The sequence below is a fragment of the Gadus chalcogrammus genome, chromosome 14 (genome assembly GCF_026213295.1).
Source record: "Gadus chalcogrammus isolate NIFS_2021 chromosome 14, NIFS_Gcha_1.0, whole genome shotgun sequence".
NCBI classification, from domain to species: domain Eukaryota; kingdom Metazoa; phylum Chordata; class Actinopteri; order Gadiformes; family Gadidae; genus Gadus; species Gadus chalcogrammus.
The window spans coordinates 26,626,193-26,649,263 of NC_079425.1; the positions used below are offsets into that span (position 1 = coordinate 26,626,193).

General features: G+C 48.4%; 3 protein-coding genes across 4 annotated transcripts; all 3 read left to right on the forward strand.

Moving 5' to 3' along the window:
• The first annotated feature begins 3,421 nt into the window (after positions 1-3,421).
• LOC130402996 (proline-rich protein 36-like) lies at positions 3,422-11,410 on the forward strand. The gene is made up of 9 exons (XM_056607091.1): positions 3,422-3,712; positions 4,792-4,895; positions 5,031-5,478; positions 5,590-5,682; positions 5,913-5,949; positions 8,778-8,849; positions 8,930-9,634; positions 10,022-10,741; positions 10,821-11,410. Exons 1-9 carry the CDS (start codon positions 3,614-3,616, stop codon positions 11,012-11,014), a joined length of 2,472 nt encoding a protein of 823 aa, XP_056463066.1. The 5' UTR covers positions 3,422-3,613; the 3' UTR covers positions 11,015-11,410.
• Positions 11,411-11,829: 419 nt separating this feature from the next.
• Positions 11,830-15,090, forward strand: LOC130403418 (cleavage and polyadenylation specificity factor subunit 5). The gene is made up of 7 exons (XM_056607763.1): positions 11,830-12,132; positions 12,545-12,745; positions 12,827-12,890; positions 12,984-13,073; positions 13,385-13,460; positions 13,590-13,704; positions 14,219-15,090. Exons 1-7 carry the CDS (start codon positions 12,011-12,013, stop codon positions 14,238-14,240), a joined length of 690 nt encoding a protein of 229 aa, XP_056463738.1. The 5' UTR covers positions 11,830-12,010; the 3' UTR covers positions 14,241-15,090.
• Positions 15,091-15,497: 407 nt separating this feature from the next.
• Positions 15,498-21,698, forward strand: ogfod1 (2-oxoglutarate and iron-dependent oxygenase domain containing 1). 2 transcript variants are annotated; one of them, XM_056608445.1, is made up of 12 exons: positions 15,498-15,783; positions 16,674-16,819; positions 16,902-16,948; positions 17,104-17,204; positions 17,523-17,639; positions 17,799-17,890; positions 18,689-18,817; positions 18,931-19,044; positions 19,126-19,205; positions 19,320-19,636; positions 19,731-19,859; positions 20,584-21,696. In XM_056608445.1, exons 1-12 carry the CDS (start codon positions 15,624-15,626, stop codon positions 20,802-20,804), a joined length of 1,653 nt encoding a protein of 550 aa, XP_056464420.1. In that variant the 5' UTR covers positions 15,498-15,623; the 3' UTR covers positions 20,805-21,696. The 2 variants fall into 2 exon arrangements, with proteins under 2 accessions (XP_056464420.1, XP_056464419.1); XM_056608444.1 differs by having other exon boundaries at positions 15,504-15,783; positions 17,511-17,639; positions 20,584-21,698.
• The last annotated feature ends 1,373 nt before the right edge of the window (positions 21,699-23,071 follow it).

Genomic DNA, 23,071 nt, shown 5'->3' on the forward strand with positions numbered 1-23,071 from the left:
ACTAAGCAGGCTCTGTGAACCTGTGTTTAGTGCTATATAAAGATGCGCCATGGTATATTTGTAATGGAAAGATAAGATATGCATGGAGCTCACATCTGTTTGAATATATCAGGGGAAGCAGAAGGAAGACATGAGCAATCAAAGACACAAACCACTGTGGTCGAATATATGGAACAGAAACATGATAAATATCACGTTTCACCATCATTATACAATTGATTCATGGTGAGAGAGTTCATCCGGCCCACTGTTGTCATAGCAGTAGTTGCTATGACAACGCACAGTCTGATCAGAGGAGGATGATACAGATTTCCCTATATCAGTTAGTGTCGTTCATTTCCTTGTTCCTGTGGAGATATATCAAATACTCTGAGAGGTAATGGGTGTCTATGATGGTAGGGGTCGTTTAAGATACTGAACTCTGTTGGGAATCTGAGCTATATAATAAGAATCAGGTTATAGCATTTCCACTCAAAACAAACTCAGTCAAGCCAGTATGCTGGACAAACCGTATCAAAAGGTCATTATCAGTAGAAAGAGGCTTCAATGAGGAGTCTGCAAGCTGTTGAAAATAGAACATTTATTGTGTAGTATTGTGGTGGTGGTTTTGCTTTACAGAAGACTAGGAGAATTTAAGTGCACAAGAGAAGTTCACTGATCACAGCAACAAATTGACTGTCACTGGGGCCGCTGGGCATAACTTACAACACGCCTTCAACTTGGTTAGAAATAAATAAGAATACAAATGTGTGGTATACTTGAGGTAAACTAAAATAACCATGGCATCCATACCTTTAAGTACATACACATAATGACAGGTGAGCTCCCGATGTCAAAGGACCTTTACTCTGAAGGATTAGAGTGTACATGTGAAGAAACACTGTAAGTGGAGGGTTTTCCACGACAACACGAGCCCGCGTGACAGATCCATCCTGGAATGTGAGGCGACATGGTGGGGCTGGCGTCATTCAGCCAGCACCTGGACGTTTCATTAAGGTTTGAGCCTCTTAAAAAGCCAGGATTTGTTTTATAATTGTTACCATCTCTTTTTTATTATTTTGATTCAAACAGAGCAGTGCCAATGGTTTTCATGCTTATTGTGAATGCCTCATATAGGCTATCCTAGTTCATATTCTATATATTTAACCTAACACTACCCCCTTAAGCTATAATGCTTTGTCTAAAAACTTTTGAGTGCTGTGGGGACACCAGTTCAGTATATCAAGGTTTCTCCACACCTGGAAGCCTTCAGGCTAAGGGAGGGTGTGGCCCATCAGTTATCCAGAAGGGCCTGGAGTCCATGGCGGTGCGCTGGTTCCAGATCAGCCAACTGTGGGAGCGGTCTGGGAGCCAGCTCTCTGTGCGGTTCCCAATCGATCCCACAGATTGTTGTGTGTGATAAGTTGATTGGCAGGTTTGTACGTGTGTACGCTGGGTGAGAGGGTTGACACCTGAGTGCTTTTCCCTTTTCTTGATTTGAATTGAGCTTCTCTGATGATGGTATTATGTTGAAGAGATAGATTGTTACTTTTGTGGCTTGTCAACTTTTAACTGACTTGACCGACTTTCAGGCATCCGCCATGCCATCACTGACCGGGCCATGTTCAGGTTCTGCTTCCTGAAGCCTGGATGTGTTCATCCTTCATGATTAGAACCAATGCCGCCACTAGGTGGCGGACGTTGTTATCCAGACTGTCCGCCGGTCTCGCCCGACTGAGGGACGCGGTAGGATTTGAGCCAAAAAACGCAAATGCTTTCAACGTTACGGGTCAGGTGTCTGCTGTCCTCGGTAGTAATGAAGTGGCCATGTCGATGCCCTTTAACTGCAAAAAGACAAGGTATTACAATGTAGTATGCATTAGAAATATACCGAACTATTTTTACATATTTTTTGCAGGCTGCTATTTACCATAACTTCACAAATCTTCATAAATTATCCCCTTTCCTACCCACCACTGCAAACTTCATCAACGCCCCTGCCACTCTGCAGAAGGTGCTGAAAACAACAGTTGTTCAGTGCAATAAGTGAATTAGTATAAAACAACCCGTTAGTTATGGAACGTGTACTTACGTCTGGAGATGGAGGAAAGCAGCGTCATAAGTTGGTCCTCTGGCTTCCCTCAGAGCTCTCCATCTAGGGACACTAATCCACGTTCACCGGAGTGCCACCGCTCCTGCTCGGACCGCTCTGTGAGCAGAAAACCTTGATGTTCCGGTGTTGTGGTCGGTGCGTAACGGGCTTGGATCGGAACCTTGCAGGTAGAGTGCGTAACAATCCATTACATTGGTTTGGTGTGGAGCGCGTCTCCACACCAAGGGGAGGGGGAGGGGGGTCATGTGATCACAGCTCAACTATAAAATAACGGAGCTCAGCTGTAACATAATGGAGCTCACCTAGAAAATAACGGGCTTAGTTACGTTAACCCTTTTCATAGTTGGTTCAAACATGCTATAACGGGGACATATTGATGGGTGCAGTATTTTCCATTGACGGAACACCTATGTGTCCATGTTAATGCAGTGCGCGCGAGCTGCGCGTCTTTCCTCTCCAACGTTTCCTGCTTTTGGAGAATTAGCAAACACAAAATGGCGGCACACTTTGGCAGACGCACATGCGCACTGAGACGGATAAAGAGAGGGGCGTAGCTTTACCTTATGTTTATGCATCATGGTTTCTACCAGAGGATGCATCTGCAGTTACACCTAGGAACTCATTCTAAGTGATGTTTACAAGTGGACATCGTTCTGTTGTATTCCTAGGTACTAGTTACATCTCCATCCTCCTCCTCATAGTCCTCAGTATCCCCAGTATCACTAGTATGGAAGGGTGGGTTCTAAAGGGGTGTGTATGCATGAGATACGGCCTAAGACGCCTCCGTTTATTTATGGTACGTACGACCTAAAGAAACAATCACAACATCGACAGTGCATTGATGACATGTAACGCAGTTTTCAAAAGTCAAACAAGATAAAAAGAAAATCAAACCCGTTTTACAGACAATCTGCATACGGTGACTTGCCGAGTCATCTTTTCCATCATAGTAACGGGAGGTTGCAGCATGCAGAAATGTATTACCTATTCCTATAAATTGCTATGGGATAATCCTCTCGATCATAGGCATAATCAACAGCTTTGAAGCCTTGTCAAACCCAGTATTTTTCCTTAGTTTCAGAAAGCTTTAAGTAGGGGAAAGATGAAGAACCATCTTTTTGCCATCTTTTAATTTCAACAAAATTGCTTTGGAGAAAACGAGTCTCCCAACACAACAGCCTAAAGATGAATACTTCATTGATTACATAATCAAACATAATGTGTTTCTTTCAGTTCCTCTGAAGCCGGTTGACTTCTCTGTCCGTCATTCCTGAGATGATCGAGCTCTCTGACGGTTCCTCCCGTCTTAACAGCTCATTGTGTCTTCACCGGCACGTTCTCACGCTCCTCTCTGCAGGGGGGGGGGGGGGGGGGGAACAAGGCGAGGTCTGTGGGTCTAGCCGCTTGGCCCCTCCCACTCCAGCCAGGCATTACAGACTGCCGGTCCTCCACACATAGCAACGCCGCCTCGGCAACAGAGCCCCGGCAACGAGCTCCACGGCAACAGTGCCGTGCTCCGCGATGGAGCTGCCATTGGGCGGACCCTCGCTGAGGCACTACACCCAGAGCCGACCCAGACCCCACCGGCAGAAGCCAAACCACCGGCCCGCCCGACAGCAGGTACCCCCCCCCCTCTTTAGGCTGGGGGAAAAGGTGTGAGTGTGAGTGTGTGAGCAGTCAAGCCCGGGAGAGATGGAGACGGCAGCGGGAGGGAAGGGGAGGCTCAGTGGGTGTGTGTGTGCGTGCACTCCCTGCAGCCACACAAAATGGAAGGTAATGAGATAGGGGGATGTAAACGGGGAGCAGGGGGGGGGGAACTGGAAGGAGAAGGGAGGGTCATGTGCAGAATGCATGGGGTGTGTGTGTGTGTGTGTGCGGGCTCTAATGAGATGTTCCTATTGTGCTGGCCACCAGCTGTTTCATCCAACCACACTTGAGGCATCATCTGGGTGTGCGTGTGTGATTGATTGATGTAGGAAATCCACTAATCGTTCATGCTTGCATGATGTATATTTATTCAGGGGATTCTGTGGGGGAAGACAGAAGAACAACAGCAGTTTTCCCCTGAAAAGAGATTGTGTAACATGGAGTTGTGCTTGAATTTTGCTCTTCATTCTGTCTCCGAAATCTTTACGTTGGTGCCCGCAGATGTGAAATGATACGCCTCATATTTCCCTGAGTAGCTGATAATTATGCGGGCCATATTATATATTCCCTTGGTTCCAAGGGCAATCTTCTTTTTTTATATCCGAGCTGGATGTGGTCTCATCATCAGGGAACGGCAAAGGGGGCGTGTCTCTGTAGTATCCACAGGGAGCTGTAGAGCTGTGGTTGTGTGTCTGCGTTTTGCTGTGTAACTGTACTTGTGTGTCTGTGTTCTTCTCGATGTAACTGTATTCGTGTGACTGTGTTTTGCTCAGTGTAACTGTGTTTGTGTGTCTGTGTTTTGCTCTTTGTAACTGTAGTTGTGTGCCTGTGTTTTACTTGGTGTAACTGCAGTTGTTTGTCTGGGTGGTGCTCTGTATAACTGTTTTTGTGTGTCTGCCTTGTGCTCGGTGTAACCGTAGTTGTGTTAATGTCTGTGTTGGGCTCTGTGTAACTGTAGTTGTGTTAATGTGTTTGTTGTGCTTGGTGTAACTCTATTTGTGTGTGTGTTGTACTCTGTGTAACAGTAGTTGTGTTAATTGTGTTCCTCCCAGGAGCCGATCCTAGAGAGTGAGAACGAGGGCCTGGACCACATGGGGAGGGTGGATGAAGGGGTGGAGGAGTTCTTCACCAAGCGGGTTCTGCCCGCTGACTCTCTGTGAGTACCTCCAACTCCCTCTGGTCTGTGTGACACCGGCCCACCAGACCCTGTTTTGCTGTGGACAGCCATGATAAACGTACCGGTTATATCCGACCACATCATGTGATTGCGTGGTTGTGGTGTTTTCTACAGGAAAATCGACGATGAGATCTCGCCGGCGATCGTTCCAGAGTCGCTCTCCGCCAGCACGGCCTCGTGCCCCCCCCCCACCCGAACCCTGAGGAGGAAGCTTGGGGACTTCTTCACCCTGAGGAAGAGGCGCGGCCTGAAGACAGAGCCCAGCCAGGAGGGCCGCTCCAAGAAGGCGTCCATCGCCGACCTCATCCGGCCGCTCCGAGAGGCGGCGCGGGCCGACAAGAGCAAGAAGGAGCAGGACAGAGACCACGACAAGGAGAACGACAAGGAGAGGCAGAAGGACAAGGCGGACGGGGCCGGAGACAAGGTGGTGGAGGAGGCCCCTGTGGCCCTGCGGAGCGACGCAGCGCCCCCCCGACGCGCCCTCAGAGAGGGGAAGTCCCAGTCGCTTATCCTGCTGTCGGGATCGGCAGCGCCGGGGACTGGAAGCACCAGACAAGCCAAGGTGAGGTCCCCTTCAGGAAGGATCCGGGTTCCTCAGAACCTGATGAGAGTTGAGCAGAAGGTGGAGCCGATGTCTTGGTTTAATAAAGAATTTGTGGGGTTTTTTTTACAGAAAAGCCTCGATGGTCAGCACAGCTTTGAACAGAAACTGAGTCTCATGCTGCAACGCATCGGAGTGACCAAATCCCAGCCAGCAGAGGAACAGGTGTGGTACACAGAACGCATCTTTTAGAGTATGAATAATCAGGGATAACACTGGTAAACCAGCAGCTATGGCTCTTGATATTGTTATTGGGATTCAATGAGTGCTAATGTAATTTGCCATCTTGGCACCAACATGGCGATATGTATCCCCACATGTGGGGCTTTCCCTGCTCCCAGTTTGTCTCATGTGTTGGCAAAAAGCAGTGTAATCTAATTATCTGCTATTCTCAGAGTCCGGAGGGAGAGATGAAGAAGGCCGACTCTGAAGGTAAAACAAGTTTAATGCTTTTATAAATGTTTGCCATTGTTCTTTGCTTGCTACCATGAACATTCAAATGGATAAAGAGATTAAATATCTCTCTTAACACATTATTTTATTATTATATATATATTATTATTATTTTTTATTTATATTACACCGACACGACAGGAACAGAGACTCCGGAAAGAGCAGAGGAGGCGGAGTTTGTATGTATGTAAATAATAACTGGTGTTCACAGAGCCGAGCAACCCACAGCTACTGTTCCCCACACATAGAGGCATTGACGGTCATCTGCCGCCCTTTCTATTTACCCTAGAGAGATAACTGTAGTAATCATTATGGCAGTGTATATCCCTCCAGACGCTAACGTTAGTATAGCTCTAAACTATCTTCATGGCGCTATTAGCAAACAGCAGCAGGCGTACCCAGATGGGGTACACATAGTCGCCGGAGATTTCAACCGGGCTTGTTTAAAGGCTGTCCTCCCTAAATTCATACAGTATGTGAAGTGTGCCACCAGGGAGGGCAGAATACTCGACCATGTCTACTGCAACATTAGGCATGCATACAGAGCAGTACCCCAGCCACACATTGGCCTGTCAGACCACCTCTCACTGCACCTCATTCCAGCCTACACCCCTCACATTAGGAAAAATAAGCCCACTACTAGAACCATCAACACCTGGCCAGAGGACGCCCTCTCCCAGCTCCAAGACTGCTTCTCAACAACAGAGTGGGGTCTATTTGAGAGTTTGGACCTGGAGGAGTACACAGAGTCTGTTTTATCCTACATCACATTCTGTGCTGAAAATGTCACCATCAAAAAACAGACCAGGGTCTTTCCGAACCAGAAACCCTGGATGACGAGTGAAGTGCGGCCCCTTATCAAGGACCGCAACACTGCTTTCAGGTCAGAAGATAGGGCTCAGTACAGCACAGCCAGAGCAAACCTAAAAAGGGGCATAAGGGCTGCTAAATTAGCATATAAAAGGAAAATAGAGGGCTACATCATGGACAAAAACCCTCGTCAGGTGTGGCAGGGAATACAGCACATCTCTAACTACAAGGGCCACAACATCACAACTACCAACTCTAATGCTACAAGGGCAGAGGAATTAAAAAGTTTCTTTGCCCGGTTTGAGGCGGATAGACAACCAACGCCCCCCCCAGCCTTCACCAACGCCCCGCTGACCCTCCAAGAACATCAGGTTAGAAGGACACTGAGGAAAGTGAACCCGAGGAAGGCGACAGGACCCGACGGCGTACCGGGGAAAGTACTCAGAGCTTGTGCAGACCAACTCATAGGGATTCTCACCAAGCTCTTCAACATCTCTCTGTCCCTAGCCACCATCCCATCCTGCTGGAAATCAGCAATTATCATCCCAGTTCCAAAAACATCAGCTGGTAAAAGCGGAAATGACCTCAGGCCCATTGCACTCACGTCAGTGGTGATGAAATGCTTGGAGAGGCTGGTTGCCCAGCACATCAAGGCCTGCCTCCCAGCATCATTTGATCCCCATCAGTTCGCTTATAGGGCTAACCGCTCTACTGAGGACGCCATTGCCATCACCCTCCACTCTACGCTGAGCCACCTTGAACACCCAGGCACCTATGCAAGACTGCTCTTCATAGATTACAGCTCAGCCTTCAATACAATAATCCCGGACATCCTGATAAATAAATTACTGGGCCTACACCTCCCTGCCTCCACCTGCGCTTGGATAAAGGACTTCCTTTCCAACAGACCACAACAAGTGAGACTCGGCCCCCATCTCTCCTCCCCCCTCACACTTAGCACTGGCTCCCCCCAAGGCTGCGTGTTGAGCCCACTTCTGTATACTCTATACACATCTGACTGCTCCCCCTCCCACCCCTCCAACCTCATTATAAAATTTGCTGACGACACCACTGTGGTCGGACTCATCTCATCATCATAGACTTCAGACGACACAGCCCAGCCCATGCCCCTCTGCACATCAATGGGGATTGCGTGGAGAGGGCTCCGTCCTGCAAGTTCCTGGGAACATACATCTCTCAGGAGCTTTCTTGGTCCACAAACACAACGGCAATAAAAAAGAAGGCCCAGCAGCGACTACACTTTCTGAGAATTCTCAGAAAAAACCATCTTGAACAAAAGCTGCTGGTGTCCTTCTACCGCTCAACCATTGAAAGCGTGCTCACTTACTGCATCACAGCATGGTATGCTGGGAGTTCGGCGGCAGACAGGACGGCACTTCAGAGGGTCATAGGCACAGCTCAGAAGATCACAGGCTGCCCACTGCCCACCCTGGAAGAGCTGGCCAGCTCCCGCTGCCGAAACAGGACCAGTGCCATTCTAAAAGACGCTGCGCACCCTGCTCACCACCTGTTCGATCTGCTTCCCTCTGGCAGGCGTTACAGTTCAATGAAATCCCGCACCACCAGACTAACCAACAGCTTTTTCCCCTGGGCCATACGTAAGCTAAACAAAAATAACCCCTGTGCAATACATAGACAACCACTTAAACGATCACCACTACCTCTGGACATTCCTCATCTTGCTTACCTTCCTGGACCTGCTGCTATTTAGATAGATGTGGGCAGAAGGCGTTGTTGTCTGGGAGGGAGGGGAGGGTGTAGGACACTTTAATGTGCCTTAAGTTGAAGGCAGGGGGAGGGGTTATTGGGGTTATTGTTGTTATTGTTGTTCTATATTTATTAATATTTCTTACTGTATTCTATTTATTTATTTAAAAAAAAGCACTGAACAAGATCTGCACCTTAATTTCGTTGTGTAAATACTTTGTATTTAACCCAATGACAAATAAAGATTCTATTCTATTTATTTGAACTAGGAACTATAATTGACAACAAACCCGAGCCCCCGCCCACTGCCTCCAAACCCCGGACCATGTCCACCTCCTCAGGTAACTCACCGTCTAACCGCTCCTCTTTTATGATGGATTAGAGATACATCTCCTTAACACACTGCTCTGCTCCGTCACAGACACCAGGCATCAGATCCGTCAGAGCGCGTCGGCGCACGAGGCGGCGGGGAAGCCGGCGCTGCCCCCCAAACCGACCCTCCGGACTGCGGCCCCCCCGGCGCCGCCGTCCGGCCGCAGCACCCCGGAGAACGAGCTCGCCCACATAAAGGAGGCTGACGCCCGTCCCCCAGACCCCCCCGTCTCCACCGCCGTCTCCGCCCCCGTAGACCCCCCAACCCCCACCGCCCCGGCCGCGGCCATCGCTCCCTCCGATACTCTGGAGCTACGTCAGATAGAGGCCACGATTCCGATAGAGGCCACACCTCCGATAGAGGCCACACCTCAGATAGAGCTCATCGCTCCGGTAGAGGCTACTCATCCAATAGAGGCCAGCCCTCTAAAAGAGGCCACAGCTCCAAAAGAGGCTACTCCTCCGAGAGAGGCCACGCCTCCGGTAGAGGCCACACCTCCGATAGAGGCCATGCCTCCGGTAGAGGCCACACCTCCGGTAGAGGCCACACCTCTGATAGAGGCCACACCTCTGATAGAGGCCACGCCTCTGATAGAGGCCACGCCTTCGGTAGAGGTCACAGCTCCAGTAGAGGCCAAGCATCCTATAGAGGCCACACCTCCAAAAGAGGCCCCGCCTCCAATAGAGGACACTCCTCCGATAGAGGCCTCGCCCCCGGGGCTCCTTGATGGCAGCGCTGTGGTCGCTACACCGGGTGTGTCTGACCTCCCCCTTCCAGCCCGGCCCCTTTCCTCCTCAGCCGACCCCAGCGGCTCTACAGAGCCATCATCACTGGCCCCTATGCCAAGCGCTGCGGCCCCGGGCTCCTCCACTCCTCCACCCCCTCCCACCACCGTTGCCATGCCCATTAGATCCTCAGGGACATTATCGCCGCTTCCTTCCACTCCCTTTGAGTCCATTACTTTAACCCCCCTCAGTCATTCTTCAACAACAACATCAACAGCCATGCCCTCTGGCCCCTCCTCCTCCGTCTCCATTAGCTCCTCCTCTGCGGTGCCCCTCAACTCATCCCCTTCTTCCCCCTCGCCCGGTCCTGTTGCGGCCGTCCCAAACATGGCTGGTTCTGCTCTGGTTTCTCAAGATCCGTCTTCAGACGCCACCACTGTGGACACGGTCTCCGCGGGAACCTTCCAGAACGCAGCGGGACCCCCCCCCACACATTCCCCCCGTACCGTGAACCACCCGCACCCCGTCCGCACCACAGATATCTCCACCAGCTCTGAGACTCCGGCTCCATCCATAGCGACTCCGGTTCAGGGTTTGGCCAACACGTCTTCTGTCTGTAAGACGCCTGTGGAGGCGGACCCCCCCCCTAGCGCCGGATCAACGGCGTCGTCCTGCGTGGAGGCCACGCCTCCTACCGCTAATGTCACCAGCCTGGTGTCTACTGACAGCGCTCACTCTATTGTAGCATCTCCAAACATTCAGCCAGGCCCCCCCCTCCCCTCTGACACCAACCAGACCTCCTGCCCCGAGTTCTCCACCTCAGGGGCCCCCAACACATCCATCCCTCCCTCCACCTCCACCTCAGGGGCCCCCGACACATCCACCCCTCCCTCCACCTCCACCTCTCAATCAGAACAGCCAGCTTCAGTTAACCTTCGTGTCACAAACCGCCCCGGTGCAACAGGACTGAGCAGTATCAACACTGAGTATACAGAGGTTCCCTCTGTTACCATGACAACGGCAGCTTCCCGTCCGGATTCCACCAGTCCAACAAATCACTGTCGAGCCGAGGTTAACAATGTGCAAACACCGCCGGAGGAAAAGCCCCGGCATGAATCACCGACAAAGGAGAAAGGTATTTGCTGAACACTTAAGTTTATAGATGCCTTCGTCTTAAAGTGGAGCTTAAACTGACTTTGGTGTTTTTCTTTCAGCGACAGATGATGATGTAGACCGCAATGTTCAAAGGAGCAAGCAAGAGGAGAGGAATGGAGACAGCCAGGAGGAGAGCACTACCAAGCACCCAGAGGTGGAGCGAGGAGAGGCCCAGCAGGTCCGAGCAGAAGAGAGGGAGGACCATCTAGTTCCAGACAATAGCACTGTGGTTACAGACCCAGAGACGGCCTAGGCTCAGAGAGACGACCGGAAGAAAAGGAACAGGGGAGACCAGAGGCTGAAGCTCAACCAGATGAAACCAGTTCCATCCATGAAAAATAAGTTCCTAAAGAGAGGCCTACAATAACAATAGCATCCACGTGGGACCAACTACTGTGAGGAGGAAGGAGAGCCAGCAGTAGGGAGTTATGAGGAGGGGCACACGAGTCATGGGACCAAAGAACAGCCCTCCCATTGGATGAGATGATCCAGCAGCGACTTTGTCTGTTTTTTGTTGATGTTTTTTTTTTTATGGATATGATTGAATATTGAACTGCACGTATAAAATGTACTGTATGAGAAGAACTGTGGTAAAAAATATGTTTACAATAGATGGATAAGAGACATACTCTTCACTATTAAATGGATTGTCGACTTCATAATTGAATGTTCTCACTTTTCTCAAGGAAAAATAATGATTATAGAAATTAATTATTCATATAATATATAATAATACTGATATAGTCTGGATTAAAGATTTAAAATTGTTCAGAGCTAATTATAGGCCGTGTGTTATGATTCTTATTTTGAACCAACTAATGAGCCGTAGCAATAAATAAAGAATATCCATTGTACATATGGGTATATATGGGTTATATCATGAGAATATTTTCAAAAGAATGCTTATCTATGATACATCCATGCAATAATTGCGTTTACACTTGCCTTATTACAAGGACATCAACGGATTGAAAGAATATTGAAAATATTGTATTTGAATCAATTCCAAATGACTCTATGGTTGAGTGTAACGCCTGCCTCCCGGACTGAGGGGGCGCTGTGACATAAGCTCCCACTAGAACTACAGCTCAGGAGGCGCGGAGAGGGAGGGCCGAAATAAAGAAACAAGCATTTTTCTTTGTAGTTCCGCGGTTTCTGCAATCCTAACTTTATTTTCCAGATTCGGGCGTCTAGTTCCACGCCGGTCCTCGAAGAAGTGTTGCCGGTTCGTCGCCCGTCCAGCAGCAGCATGTCCATCGTGCCCCCGAGCCGCTCCAGCGCCGGCTGGCCGCGCGGCGGCTCCGTTCAGTTCGGGAACAAATACATGAGCGGGCCCGCCAAGGCGCTGAGCCTGGAGAGGACGATCAATCTGTGAGTCCACACTCCACAGACACAGACACAGACACAGACACAGACACACACACACACACACACACACACACACACACACACACACACACACACACACACACACACACACACACACACACACATTGAGCCTGGAGAGTCCACCACACACACACTGAGACTGGACTGGGTTAAGATCGGTCGCTAGTCTGTATTCATGGAGTATGAACGCTGTGGGTTTGCGTGGCAGATCCAGGTGTTTCCTGCAGGGTCGTTAGGAGACGGGGCAGACGGGTTCACTTGAACCTTCAGGTTCTCAGTTCCCTCTCTGTGTGTGTTGGATGTGTTCCTGGGTGCTCCATTATCTGTACCCCAGTGATCATTTCCGTGGGTCAATAGGAGTTCAGCTCTTCTTAAGCGAGTGATTGTATTCCAGATACCCGCTAACCAACTACACATTCGGCACCAAAGAGCCTCTGTACGAGAAGGACAGCTCGGTGGCCGCCCGCTTCCAGAGGATGAGGGAGGAGTTCGACAAGATGGGGATGAGAAGGACGGTGGAGGGGGTCCTCATCGTCCACGAGCACCGGCTCCCCCACGTGTTACTGCTCCAGCTGGGGACCACCTTCTTCAAGCTGTGAGTACCATCATCCATTGAGTGTTTCCGTACAGTCTGTGGTACAGAGTTCAACACCGTGCTTCCCCCCCCCCCCCCCAGGCCCGGAGGAGAGCTGAGCCCCGGGGAGGACGAGGTGGACGGTCTGAAGCGGCTCATGACGGAGGTACGTACAGAGTGCTCCTGCTGAGCAGCTGGTGGTTGCTGATCTGTTGTTGTTGTTCTGTTGGTCCTACTGCTGCTCTCCGTCCGTCGTCAGATCCTCGGGCGTCAGGACGGAGTGAAGCAGGACTGGGTGATCGATGACTGCATCGGGAACTGGTGGCGCCCCAACTTTGAGCCCCCGCAGGTGAGAGCCCCTCCACACTTCCTGGGGGTCATGAGGCCACGATCTGATGATCAGACATGAATCAGTGCCGACTAGAGAAGCTTCATCTAATATTTGCCTCCATGGATTTCTTTTTTAAAGTAAATCAGTGAGGAACAATGCTGGCCAATCGTAACCATATAATTGTTTGTTAAATCTCTGCCTCATACGTTCCTGGTAATCAAAACATCGGTTGTGTTTTATGGATGAGAAAACACACTGTACATATTGTACAGATTGCATCTCGTTGAGTCTCTCTTCAGCCTGATTGACACGTCCGTCTGTCCGTCCAGTATCCGTACATTCCGGCTCACACAACCAAACCCAAGGAGCACAAGAAGCTGTTTGTGGTTCAGCTCCAGGAAAAAGGTCAGTTTGAACCCAAGCTAACGTCAAAATAGGGCATTTGCTCGTGAATATGATTTCAAAGTTTTGATTGATGAACGTCCAGTCGGGATTGACTCGTGTCCTTGTTTCCTCCTGTCCTTGTTTCCTCAGCGCTGTTTGCGGTCCCTAAGAACTACAAGCTTGTGGCCGCGCCCCTCTTTGAGTTGTACGACAACGCCCCCGGCTACGGACCAATCATATCCAGCCTCCCGCAGCTTCTGAGCAGGTACCTGCCGGCTCCCTGCATGTTTCTTGAAGAGGGGCTGTGAAGTGTCTCTGTTGTATACGGGGAATAGGTTAACCTAGTGATTGTTATTGCTTGGCACATGGTTCTATGAACATCCCTACTGTACCGACCGCGATATATTGCTGTTTCTCTTTCTTCTGAACAATGTACTTGTAAGTCACTTTGGCTAAAAGCGTCTGCTAAACGCTCTCAATGTAAGTAAGGTGTAAAGGAATATGTTTTGGTTTGAAGGTGAACAGCTTAAAGCCAGTGCCTTTATTGGGCTCAGCAGCCTTCTACTGCTGAGCCCAATAAAGTCTTGATGTCTGTTTTTCTCCACGTAGATTAAAAATGATATGCAACTTTAGAATGCAACGGGTTAAGTTTATAATTTGACTTGAATATAAGTATACAATTCTTGGTGTATCATAATACTGACAAAGGCTTCAACATGCAAACCATTATCTTTGATCGTGCTTTTCTTTTTTACATTTCTTTATTTTGTTTTTCTTAGGTTTAACTTCATCTACAACTAAGAGAGGAACGTTTATCTGACGCTGTCTCTGTGAGCACAGCTGTTATGGATGTAGTTCAAGAGGATCTGGTTGTTTTGAAAAACACTGTTCATCACTGAAGGACTGTCCCAGCAGCTCTCCCCCTCACTGGGTGTACGGGACTGCACTGGGCTCCGCTGGGGATGGAGAGGAGATATGGGCCGGGGAATTTGTGTTTGTTTTTTACCAAAAAAAAAAATGATATTTTCTATCTTGTTTCCTTATCCCAATGCTACGAATTCATTTTACTCAAAAGATTTGTCTGATTAAAAAGAAGAAACAGCTACAACTTTGAGTTCCTTGTTTTAACCTGTGATGATGTAAGTGTTTTTTTTATTTTAATAAAACAGTTTGTTAAGAGGAATAAGCTCTTTCTGGAGTGTGTTGATGGATTTATTCAGGTGGTGAGTGCTCACATTTTCCAAAGGGATTGAGACTAATATTTATTAAATTACTAATAAATAGTTTTTTTTTGTTTTTTTACAATGGGGTGAAAATGAAAAGCCATGTCAGGGATTTGCAGCCGTATCGTAAAAAACCGTCCTCCCGAAAATGACAGTTCTGTTCACACTGCAATGACAAACGTTATAATCTGTAAACAAAAGACAGACTCTGGATTAAACTGCTGGGATGAGGGTGTATTTATAGCTTCAGCAGGCAGGATGCTCCAAGTGTTGCTCTGCCCTTCTCTAGGAGTTACAGGCGCAGGCTTGGTAAACCCTTTGAGCATTTCCATTATGTGTTTTATGTATTAGGTCAACTGTTAACATATTCTTTGTAGTGGTTTTAGTGGTGTATTATAAATTGATGCACTACTTGGGAGTGCTCTGGTAAAATAGGCTCCTGGAATATGTTCATATTCTTCTTCTTAATGCAGTAAAGCCAATAAAAAAGGTATTGTGTACATGTGTGTGTATATATATGCATGTGTATACATATGGATGTATATGTATATGTTTATATAAATTATCAAGTCTTTTTAAAATGTTATTTTTATACATTTACTGCATAAATATTTCTGGCCTATACAAATCTATAGATATAATATATATATATTTAATATATATAATTATTATTTATATATTGGCAAACAATATTAATATAATATAGTACATTTATAAAAAAATATTAAAAAGACTTGATAATTTTAAATTGAACAAATGTTGAAAGATAACCAAATGAGGGTTATTTTTATGACGGATACAAAATGTTCGAGCCCGGCCTTAGCTTTTGTGGCGTAGATCCTCCGCGACGTCCCCGGCTGCTAGCACGACGCTGACGTAGACACTGTGCGACCGGACCGGACTTTAATAGAGTGGACCTAACCAAAGTAAACATCCAAATGTGGAGCATGAGGCGTTAGCAATGAGTTCTAAACGATTACAAGAGCACAGCGACAACCCGGAGAAGCGAAAAAGGATAAAGAAACGCGAAGAAGTGGCTCAACTTTCTGTGGTTGTGGATGACGAGGAAGTGAAGAAAGCCGTGAAGGAAGCATGGGCACAAGGAGTCCACTACTCCCATGGTGAGTGGACTAGAGTCCTTACCCTATAGAGTCTTGGTCCTGGAGTCCTAAACCTACACAGTCCTGGTCCCAGAGAGTCCTAACCTACAGAGTCCTGGACCTATAGAGTCATAAACCCAGAGGGTCCTGGTACTAGAGAGTCCTTGTCCCAGAGAGTCCTGGTCCTATGTAGTCCTGGTCCTATGTATTCCTGGTCCTATGTAGTCCTGTTCCTATGTAGTCCTGTTCCTAGGTAGTCCTGGTCCTATGTAGTCCTGGTCCTATTTAGTCCTGGTCCTATATAGTCCTGGTCCTATGTATTCCTGGTCCTAGAGAGTCCTGCAGTTGATTCACTGTACCGGGGTACCAGCCTGGTTTGGACGGGGGGGGTGGGGGGGAGAGACAGGTTAGGACGGAGGACTGAGACGGGTTAGGACAGGGGGGTGAGACGAGTTAGGATGGGGGGAGACGGGTTAGAACACAGGGTGAGAAGAGTTAGGATGGGGGGGGGTAAGACGGGTTCGGGCGGGGGTGTGAGCCCGGTCTCCGGTCTCCTCCAGACCCAGACTGTCAGCTGATCCGAGCATGAAACCATCATCACCTCAGTGATGAGGAGGGGATAGCCTTTTGTTCTCATTAAAAGGACCCCCTACGTTAATGTTACGTTTGTTAATTACACGTTTGTATCCTGTGGAACAATTCATGCATTATTAGAACGTCATCAAACTGAATGTTGTATCACCTGTCCTAAAGCCCCCCTCTGTCTGGGTCGAGTGGTCATCTAGTTTCATCGTTTTGCGCCAAATTCGTCATGGTCTGTTGTGGATCCTCAATGCAATCCGATGGGATGAGGAACACATCAGAACCAGAGTGTATTTGTTCTCACATTTCCTATATCTTTTATTTGACAGAGAACTTGGAGTTGAACTGCTACCCTTTCCCACATTGCATCATCAAGGACTTCATCCACAGTGAGGCGTTCACAGAAAACCTCCAGAAGGAACTTCTAGAGCTGAACTTCCACGAGAAGTCCAACGACCTCTACAAGTTCAAGCAGGTTTGCCCAGTCTCTTGGTCCTGCTGTCCAGCCTGCAGGGCCATGCTGTGGTTAATAACATCTTCTCTCTCTTCTTTTCCAGTCTGATGACTTACAGGAGAGAACAGAATCCCATATATCAGGCTTGAGGTAAAGAGGAAACAACATCTCCCCAGCAAATTGTCTTCTGTATTAATGTTTGCAAACTGTATGATTGGTGGATTGGTCTTGATTTTCTTAACTCACTGTTTTTGGGACGGTCTGTAGTTGATTTTTATTAATTCGTTTTTTATTCTCAATATCAGGGCAGCGTTATTTGGCCGCTTCCGTTGCTGGCTCGGAGACGTTCTGGGTGTTGAGCTCGAACCCACCGTGGACATCTCCTGCGCCAAGTACCAGTATACCGGTAATACTATTAATAATACACCGGCAATGCGTATTATTACACAGGTAATATTTATTAAGAATACACCGCTAATACTATTAATACAGTGGTTATATTTATTAAGAATACAGTGGTAATATTTATTAATACACTCGTAATGTTTATTATGAATATGGGGTAATATTTATTAATAATAGACCAGTAATACTTGTTATCACAGTGTTAATATTTATTAATAAACACGTGGTAATATTTATTAAGAACACAGTGGTAATAATAATTATTACAGTGTTAATATTTATTAAGAATACGTGGTAATATTTCCAGTCCTTCCTCCAGATATCCTCCTCTGTCATGACGATGAGCTGGAGGGCCGGCGGGTGGCTTTCATCCTGTACCTGGTCCCCCCCTGGCAGAGCAGCGACGGGGGCACCCTGGACCTGTACGCCACCGACAGTACGTAGCTCACAGCAGGGGGCGAGGGTCCTGGTTCTCCTTCAACAAAACAAACCATTAAAGATGTCATCAATATTTAGCCTTTTAAGCCCTTTGAGACTGTAATGGTGACTAAGGGCTATACAAATAAAATTGAATTGAATGTTCCCCCTCCACCAGGTCACCTCCAGCCAAAGCACATCGTCAAGTCCCTGGTCCCCTCCTGGAACACCCTGGTGCTGTTCGAAGTGTCTCCGGTGTCCTTCCACCAGGTGAGCCCATCCTCTCTCCCCGGGGGGGGGGGGGGGCAGGACAGACTAGTGTGGAGGGGGTTCCACACCCTTCTGGGTCCGGGCCCCAACGTCTTCCCCCTGTAGTCCTCAAGGATGTTTACTTCAACAACAGTAGTCTGTAAGGCGCTTTGGATAAACTTGTCCGCTGACCTGCCGGTCTAGACCCAAGAATAAAGTCCCCAGAGCACAGGCTTCTACTGCCCCAGAGAACAGGCTTCTACTGCCCCAGAGTAAAGGCTTCTACTGCCCCAGAGTAAAGGCCTCTACTGCCCCGAGTAAAGGCTTCTAATGCCCCAGAGTAAAGGCCTCTACTGCCCCAGAGAACAGGCTTCTACTGCCCCAGAGTAAAGGCTTCTACTGCCCCAGAGTAAAGGCTTCTACTGCCCCAGAGTAAAGGCTTCTACTGCCCCAGAGTAAAGGCTTCTACTGCCCCAGAGTAAAGGCCTCTACTGCCCCCGAGTAAAGGCTTCTAATGCCCCAGAGTAAAGGCCTCTACTGCCCCCGAGTAAAGGCTTCTAATGCCCCAGAGTAAAGGCCTCTACTGCCCCAGAGTAATGGCTTCTACTGCCCCAGAGAACAGGCTTCTACTGCCCCAGAGTAAAGGCTTCTAATGCCCCAGAGTAAAGCCCTCTACTGCACCAGAGTAAAGGCTTCTACTGCCCAAGAGAATAGGCTTCTACTGCCCCAGAGTAAAGGCTTCTACAGCCCCGTTTTAACGGCTGCTCCTGCCCCAGAGTAACGGCTGTTCCTGCCCCAGACTAACGGTTGCCCCTGCAGGTGGCGGAGGTGCTGTCGGAGGATAAGTGCCGTCTGTCGCTGAGCGGCTGGTTCCACGGGCCCTCTCTGGAGCGGCCGTCCCGCCACATTGAGGAACCCCTCCCCCGGAGCCCCCACCTACCCAGGGATGTGAGTCGGGACTCCTGCACACATCTACCTCTGCCTGTCTTGGTACGTACCCATCTTGGTACGTTCAATCTCCATTACCTGAAGCTTGACACGCTGGTCTTTTTTCTTCCCAGGAGACGTTGCTGCTGGAGTGGGTGAACCCCATGTATCTGGACATCTCCTACCAGGAGCAAATCCAGGAGGAGTTTGAAGAGAGCGCGGAAATCCAGCTTAAAGACTTTTTAAAGGTGAGCCTCCTTCTTTATTAGTGTTATTTTTATTTCTTGTTTTTTTCCCCTTCTCGCTGTTGATGCTCTGTCTGTCGTCAGGAGGAGAAGTTTGCGGAGGTCAGCGTGGCTCTGAGGCTCCACGACATCCAGTGGGCCAGGAGAGGGCCGCCCAACAACAGGTCGGCCACCTCCCCTCTCTCCCCCCCCTTTACCTCTCCCCTTATCCCTCCCTTAAACACTGTGGTTACGACAGCGGGAAGTGGTGTTGCTAAGTAACGGCATCTCCTCCCCAGGTCCTATGAGGTGGCGTCTCTGGAGAGCATCCCCCCGTGTGTCAGTGAGTGCTGGGAGCTGCTCTGCTCCGAGGCCTTCTTCCTGCTGCTATCCAACTTCACCGGCCTCAGGCTGCACTTCCTCTGCCCCAACGACGAAGACGACGACGAAGAGGAGGACGAGGATGAAGACGGGGAGAATGAAGAGAAGGAGGAGAAGGAGGAGGAGGAGGAAGAGGAGGTAGAGGAGGCGGAGAGCCAGGAGAGTGCGAGGGGCGGAGAGGCCACGGGGTCCGCGATGGAGACGCCGTCGACGAGGAAGAAGACCAAGGCCAAAGGTAGGGGGGTCCAGGGGGGCGTCGGCCACGCTAGGCCCGCCCATCCTCTCTATGTGAGTCTGTGACGTCTCGTTAACCTCTAACCCCTCCCCAGAGCCGAGCACCCCTGAGTACGTGGGAGAGCTGCGCCGGTGGACCCACGGGGGGTACACGCTGCTCCACGATGGAGAGGCGACGAGGGCCGAGTACGCCTTGGACCTCATCCTCCCCTTCGGCTGCTCAGGTCAGAACACTGACCCTAACCCTATCCCTAACCCCGACCCCAACCCCCGACCCTGACCCCATCCCCAACACCATCCCTAACCCCGACCCCAACCCCGACCCTGACCCCGACCCTGACCCCATCCCCAACCCCGACCCTGACCCCAACCCCGACCATAACCCTAACCCGACCCAGACGTTACTGTGACGCCGTTATGTACAGTTTGACGTAGAGATTTACGGATAACATTTTTTCCTTTCCAATCCCTGAACTTGAGTATCGGCCGATACGAGTATATATCGATACAGCCGCTAGCATTGTAACTTCTAACAGCACTTCGGTTCACTTGCTGTCAACATTTTATGATTTATATTTATAATCTATAATTATAATAATCCATTTGTATTCTTGTAGTTAAGGGCCCATGCATCCATGTTTATTCGACTGGGTAGCTCGAACCCCTGTAGGTCGGAGATGACGCCTTTCCCATTCCGACTTTCCACCTCTGACCGTTAACGAACGCAGCATAACAGTAGTGCAGTGTTTGATGTTCTCTGCCTGTGTAGCTAAGGAGTCGTGTGATGGTATCGGATCGCGTCATAGACTTGCGTACTCGCCTCAGATACGCCTCAGATAGTCTATGGTGAATTTAGTATGATGTTTTGCGATGTGTCTCTGGTTCAGACTTTAAGTGTGTGTGTGTGTGTGTGTGTCTGTGTGTGTGTGTGTGTGTGTGTGTGTGCAGACTGGCCGTCAGAGTTCGGGGGCTTCACGTCGTACGTGGCCAACGAGGAGGACGAGGAGCTGCTCACGGTGAACCCGGAGGACAACTGCCTGGCGCTGGTCTACCGCGACAAGGAGACCCTCAAGTTCGTCAAACACATCAACCATAAGAGCTCCTGTCAGGAGAACGGCAATAACCTTCGTAGAACATTTTACGACTTCTCTTTTGTGTACTATGAATAAATCTTTGTGACTTTTACTGTTTGGTTGTTTCTCCAGTGCTGAATCGATCCAAGCTGTCAATCATACAGTATAAATCAATATCAGGTTATGGAAGGGTCTAGATTAATTACAGCAGGAGGCAAAATATTTTAGATAATAATGTTTGGTAGGTTTTGTTGTTTCTCTGTTAAACTGTACGTCCACACCAGGAGCGACCAAAGCGTCTTCGCTTTGGTCGCTCACAAAGTTTCGCTGCGAATTTTTCTGTTCGCTTTGGTCGCTCATGACGTACAATTCAATCATGCAGACGCAATTAAAGGAACCGTATGCGTTTAGTAGGCCCTACAGACAGCCATATCAAATAGTGAACTCTCCCATACACCTTGGCCATATTGCCGAGACGGTTTTGCTTGTTCGATAAAGTGCTTCGACAACAAGTAGGACAGTGATTCCCCCCAATATAAAAAAAATCCTAAAATGTAGGCTAATTACAACCGAGAACAAAAAACCCTGCATGCTGTAGTAGTTGAAATATGTTTCACTGATCTGGATCTGCAAATCATGATCTGCACTCATTCGTCGCATTCAAAACAAATAGACATTGGCGCACATGGCTAATTTGCATACGTGCACAGGACTGGTTGGCTCCGCAAGGCAAATAATGGAACATATCTATCTATCTAGGCCTTTCTGTCTATCTATCTATCAACGCGTGTCTAGTTTTAATGTGATGTATTGTGTGTATGTCCAGTCAGACTTGTTCTGTGTGGTCTTGTAGGCTACTGTCCTGTGTGGGCCGAAACACCTAAATGGATTCCCGACGATTTGTGTCGTTTGGTATTAATAAAGACTTGACTAGGCTATCTATCTAGACTATTTAATTAACAATTATTCACCTCAGGCTCCGGGAATAGAGGGATAAAAGACAAGCGATATATCCCTTGTCATTTATCCCTCGTCTTGTCGATTAGTTTGTTTATGTGATGATTTCAAAAACGTTTTTGGTTTTGTTTAAAGCATGCTACACGCGATTGGTTGGTTAGATTGGTGGCATGTAGAGCAAATTAAAATGATTCCCGCTTAAATACGAACGTTCTAGATGTAGCCTATAAATACTCCCGCTTATCATCACTTGATATCCAAACCACTATGGCGTTTCGATCTCTGAACTGAAAAAGGGTGGGTTCGTACAACACCGGGTGCCGAGTTACAGCCGCGATTAATACTTCAGCCGACATTTTGTTCAGTGAGTGAATAAAGGAAGGTAGGAACCAAAGTGCCTGCCGATGTTCCCTGGGATCCACGCAAGCGAAGAGCGTCTACATTCCGATTGGCTGTCAGTGTTTGGCCGCTGAAGCGAATAATAGTCATTTGCATAAAGTTAAAAAGTTTTCAACTTCTTTTTGACGCTCTGGTCGCTCAACTTTGGCCGCTGGTAGCGTTGGTCGCTTTGGTCGCTCTGGTCGCTCTTGCCCATAGAAAGTGAATGACTTCCGGCGATTTGGTCGCTCAATTCGCTTCTGGTGTGGACGTAATACTGAATGTGTCAGAAAGGCCAAAACCGTTTCTTTACTAATAACAATTTGTGTATCTATGTTAAAATTATGAAATGTACGAAATAAGAATTGACTGAATTAATAAAATGCATGTATTGTAATTGATAGCAACTAAGACATCCACTTAATGTAGAAACAACTCTGTCGCCCCCCGGTGGCTTAATGAAAACCAACCATGTTTTATCCTGTGGGGCTTAATTTCACATTTTGATGAGAAAAAGGTACTTATTATTCTAAAAGCAATCTCAATCACGTGATTGCGATTGCTTAATCACTCAAACACGAAACGATGATTCAGATAATATAATTACGACTCTGGCGTTTAAATTAATTGGCCAAGACTCCAAATACTTAGTGCTTGGTTGAGCTGCGCAGAACTTGTTCTACCGGCCGGTCTGAGAGGTCCATGGTCCACCAGTATGGGTCTGGTTTAGTTCACCAGTATGGGGCTGGTAATGTCCACCAGTATGGGTCTGGTTTGGTCCAACAGTTTGGGACTGGTTTACCAGTACTAGAATGCTTTGGTCCACCACCAGTATAGGTCTGGTTTGGTCCACCAGTATGAGACTGGTTTATTTCATCAGTATGGGTCTTGTTTGGTTCACCAGAGTGGGCTGGTATGGTTCATCAGTATGGGACTGGTGGTATGGTTCACCAGTATGGGACTGGTTTGGTCAACCAGTATGGGGCGGGTATGGGGGATACGCCATCAACCATTTCCTCTCTGCTGAG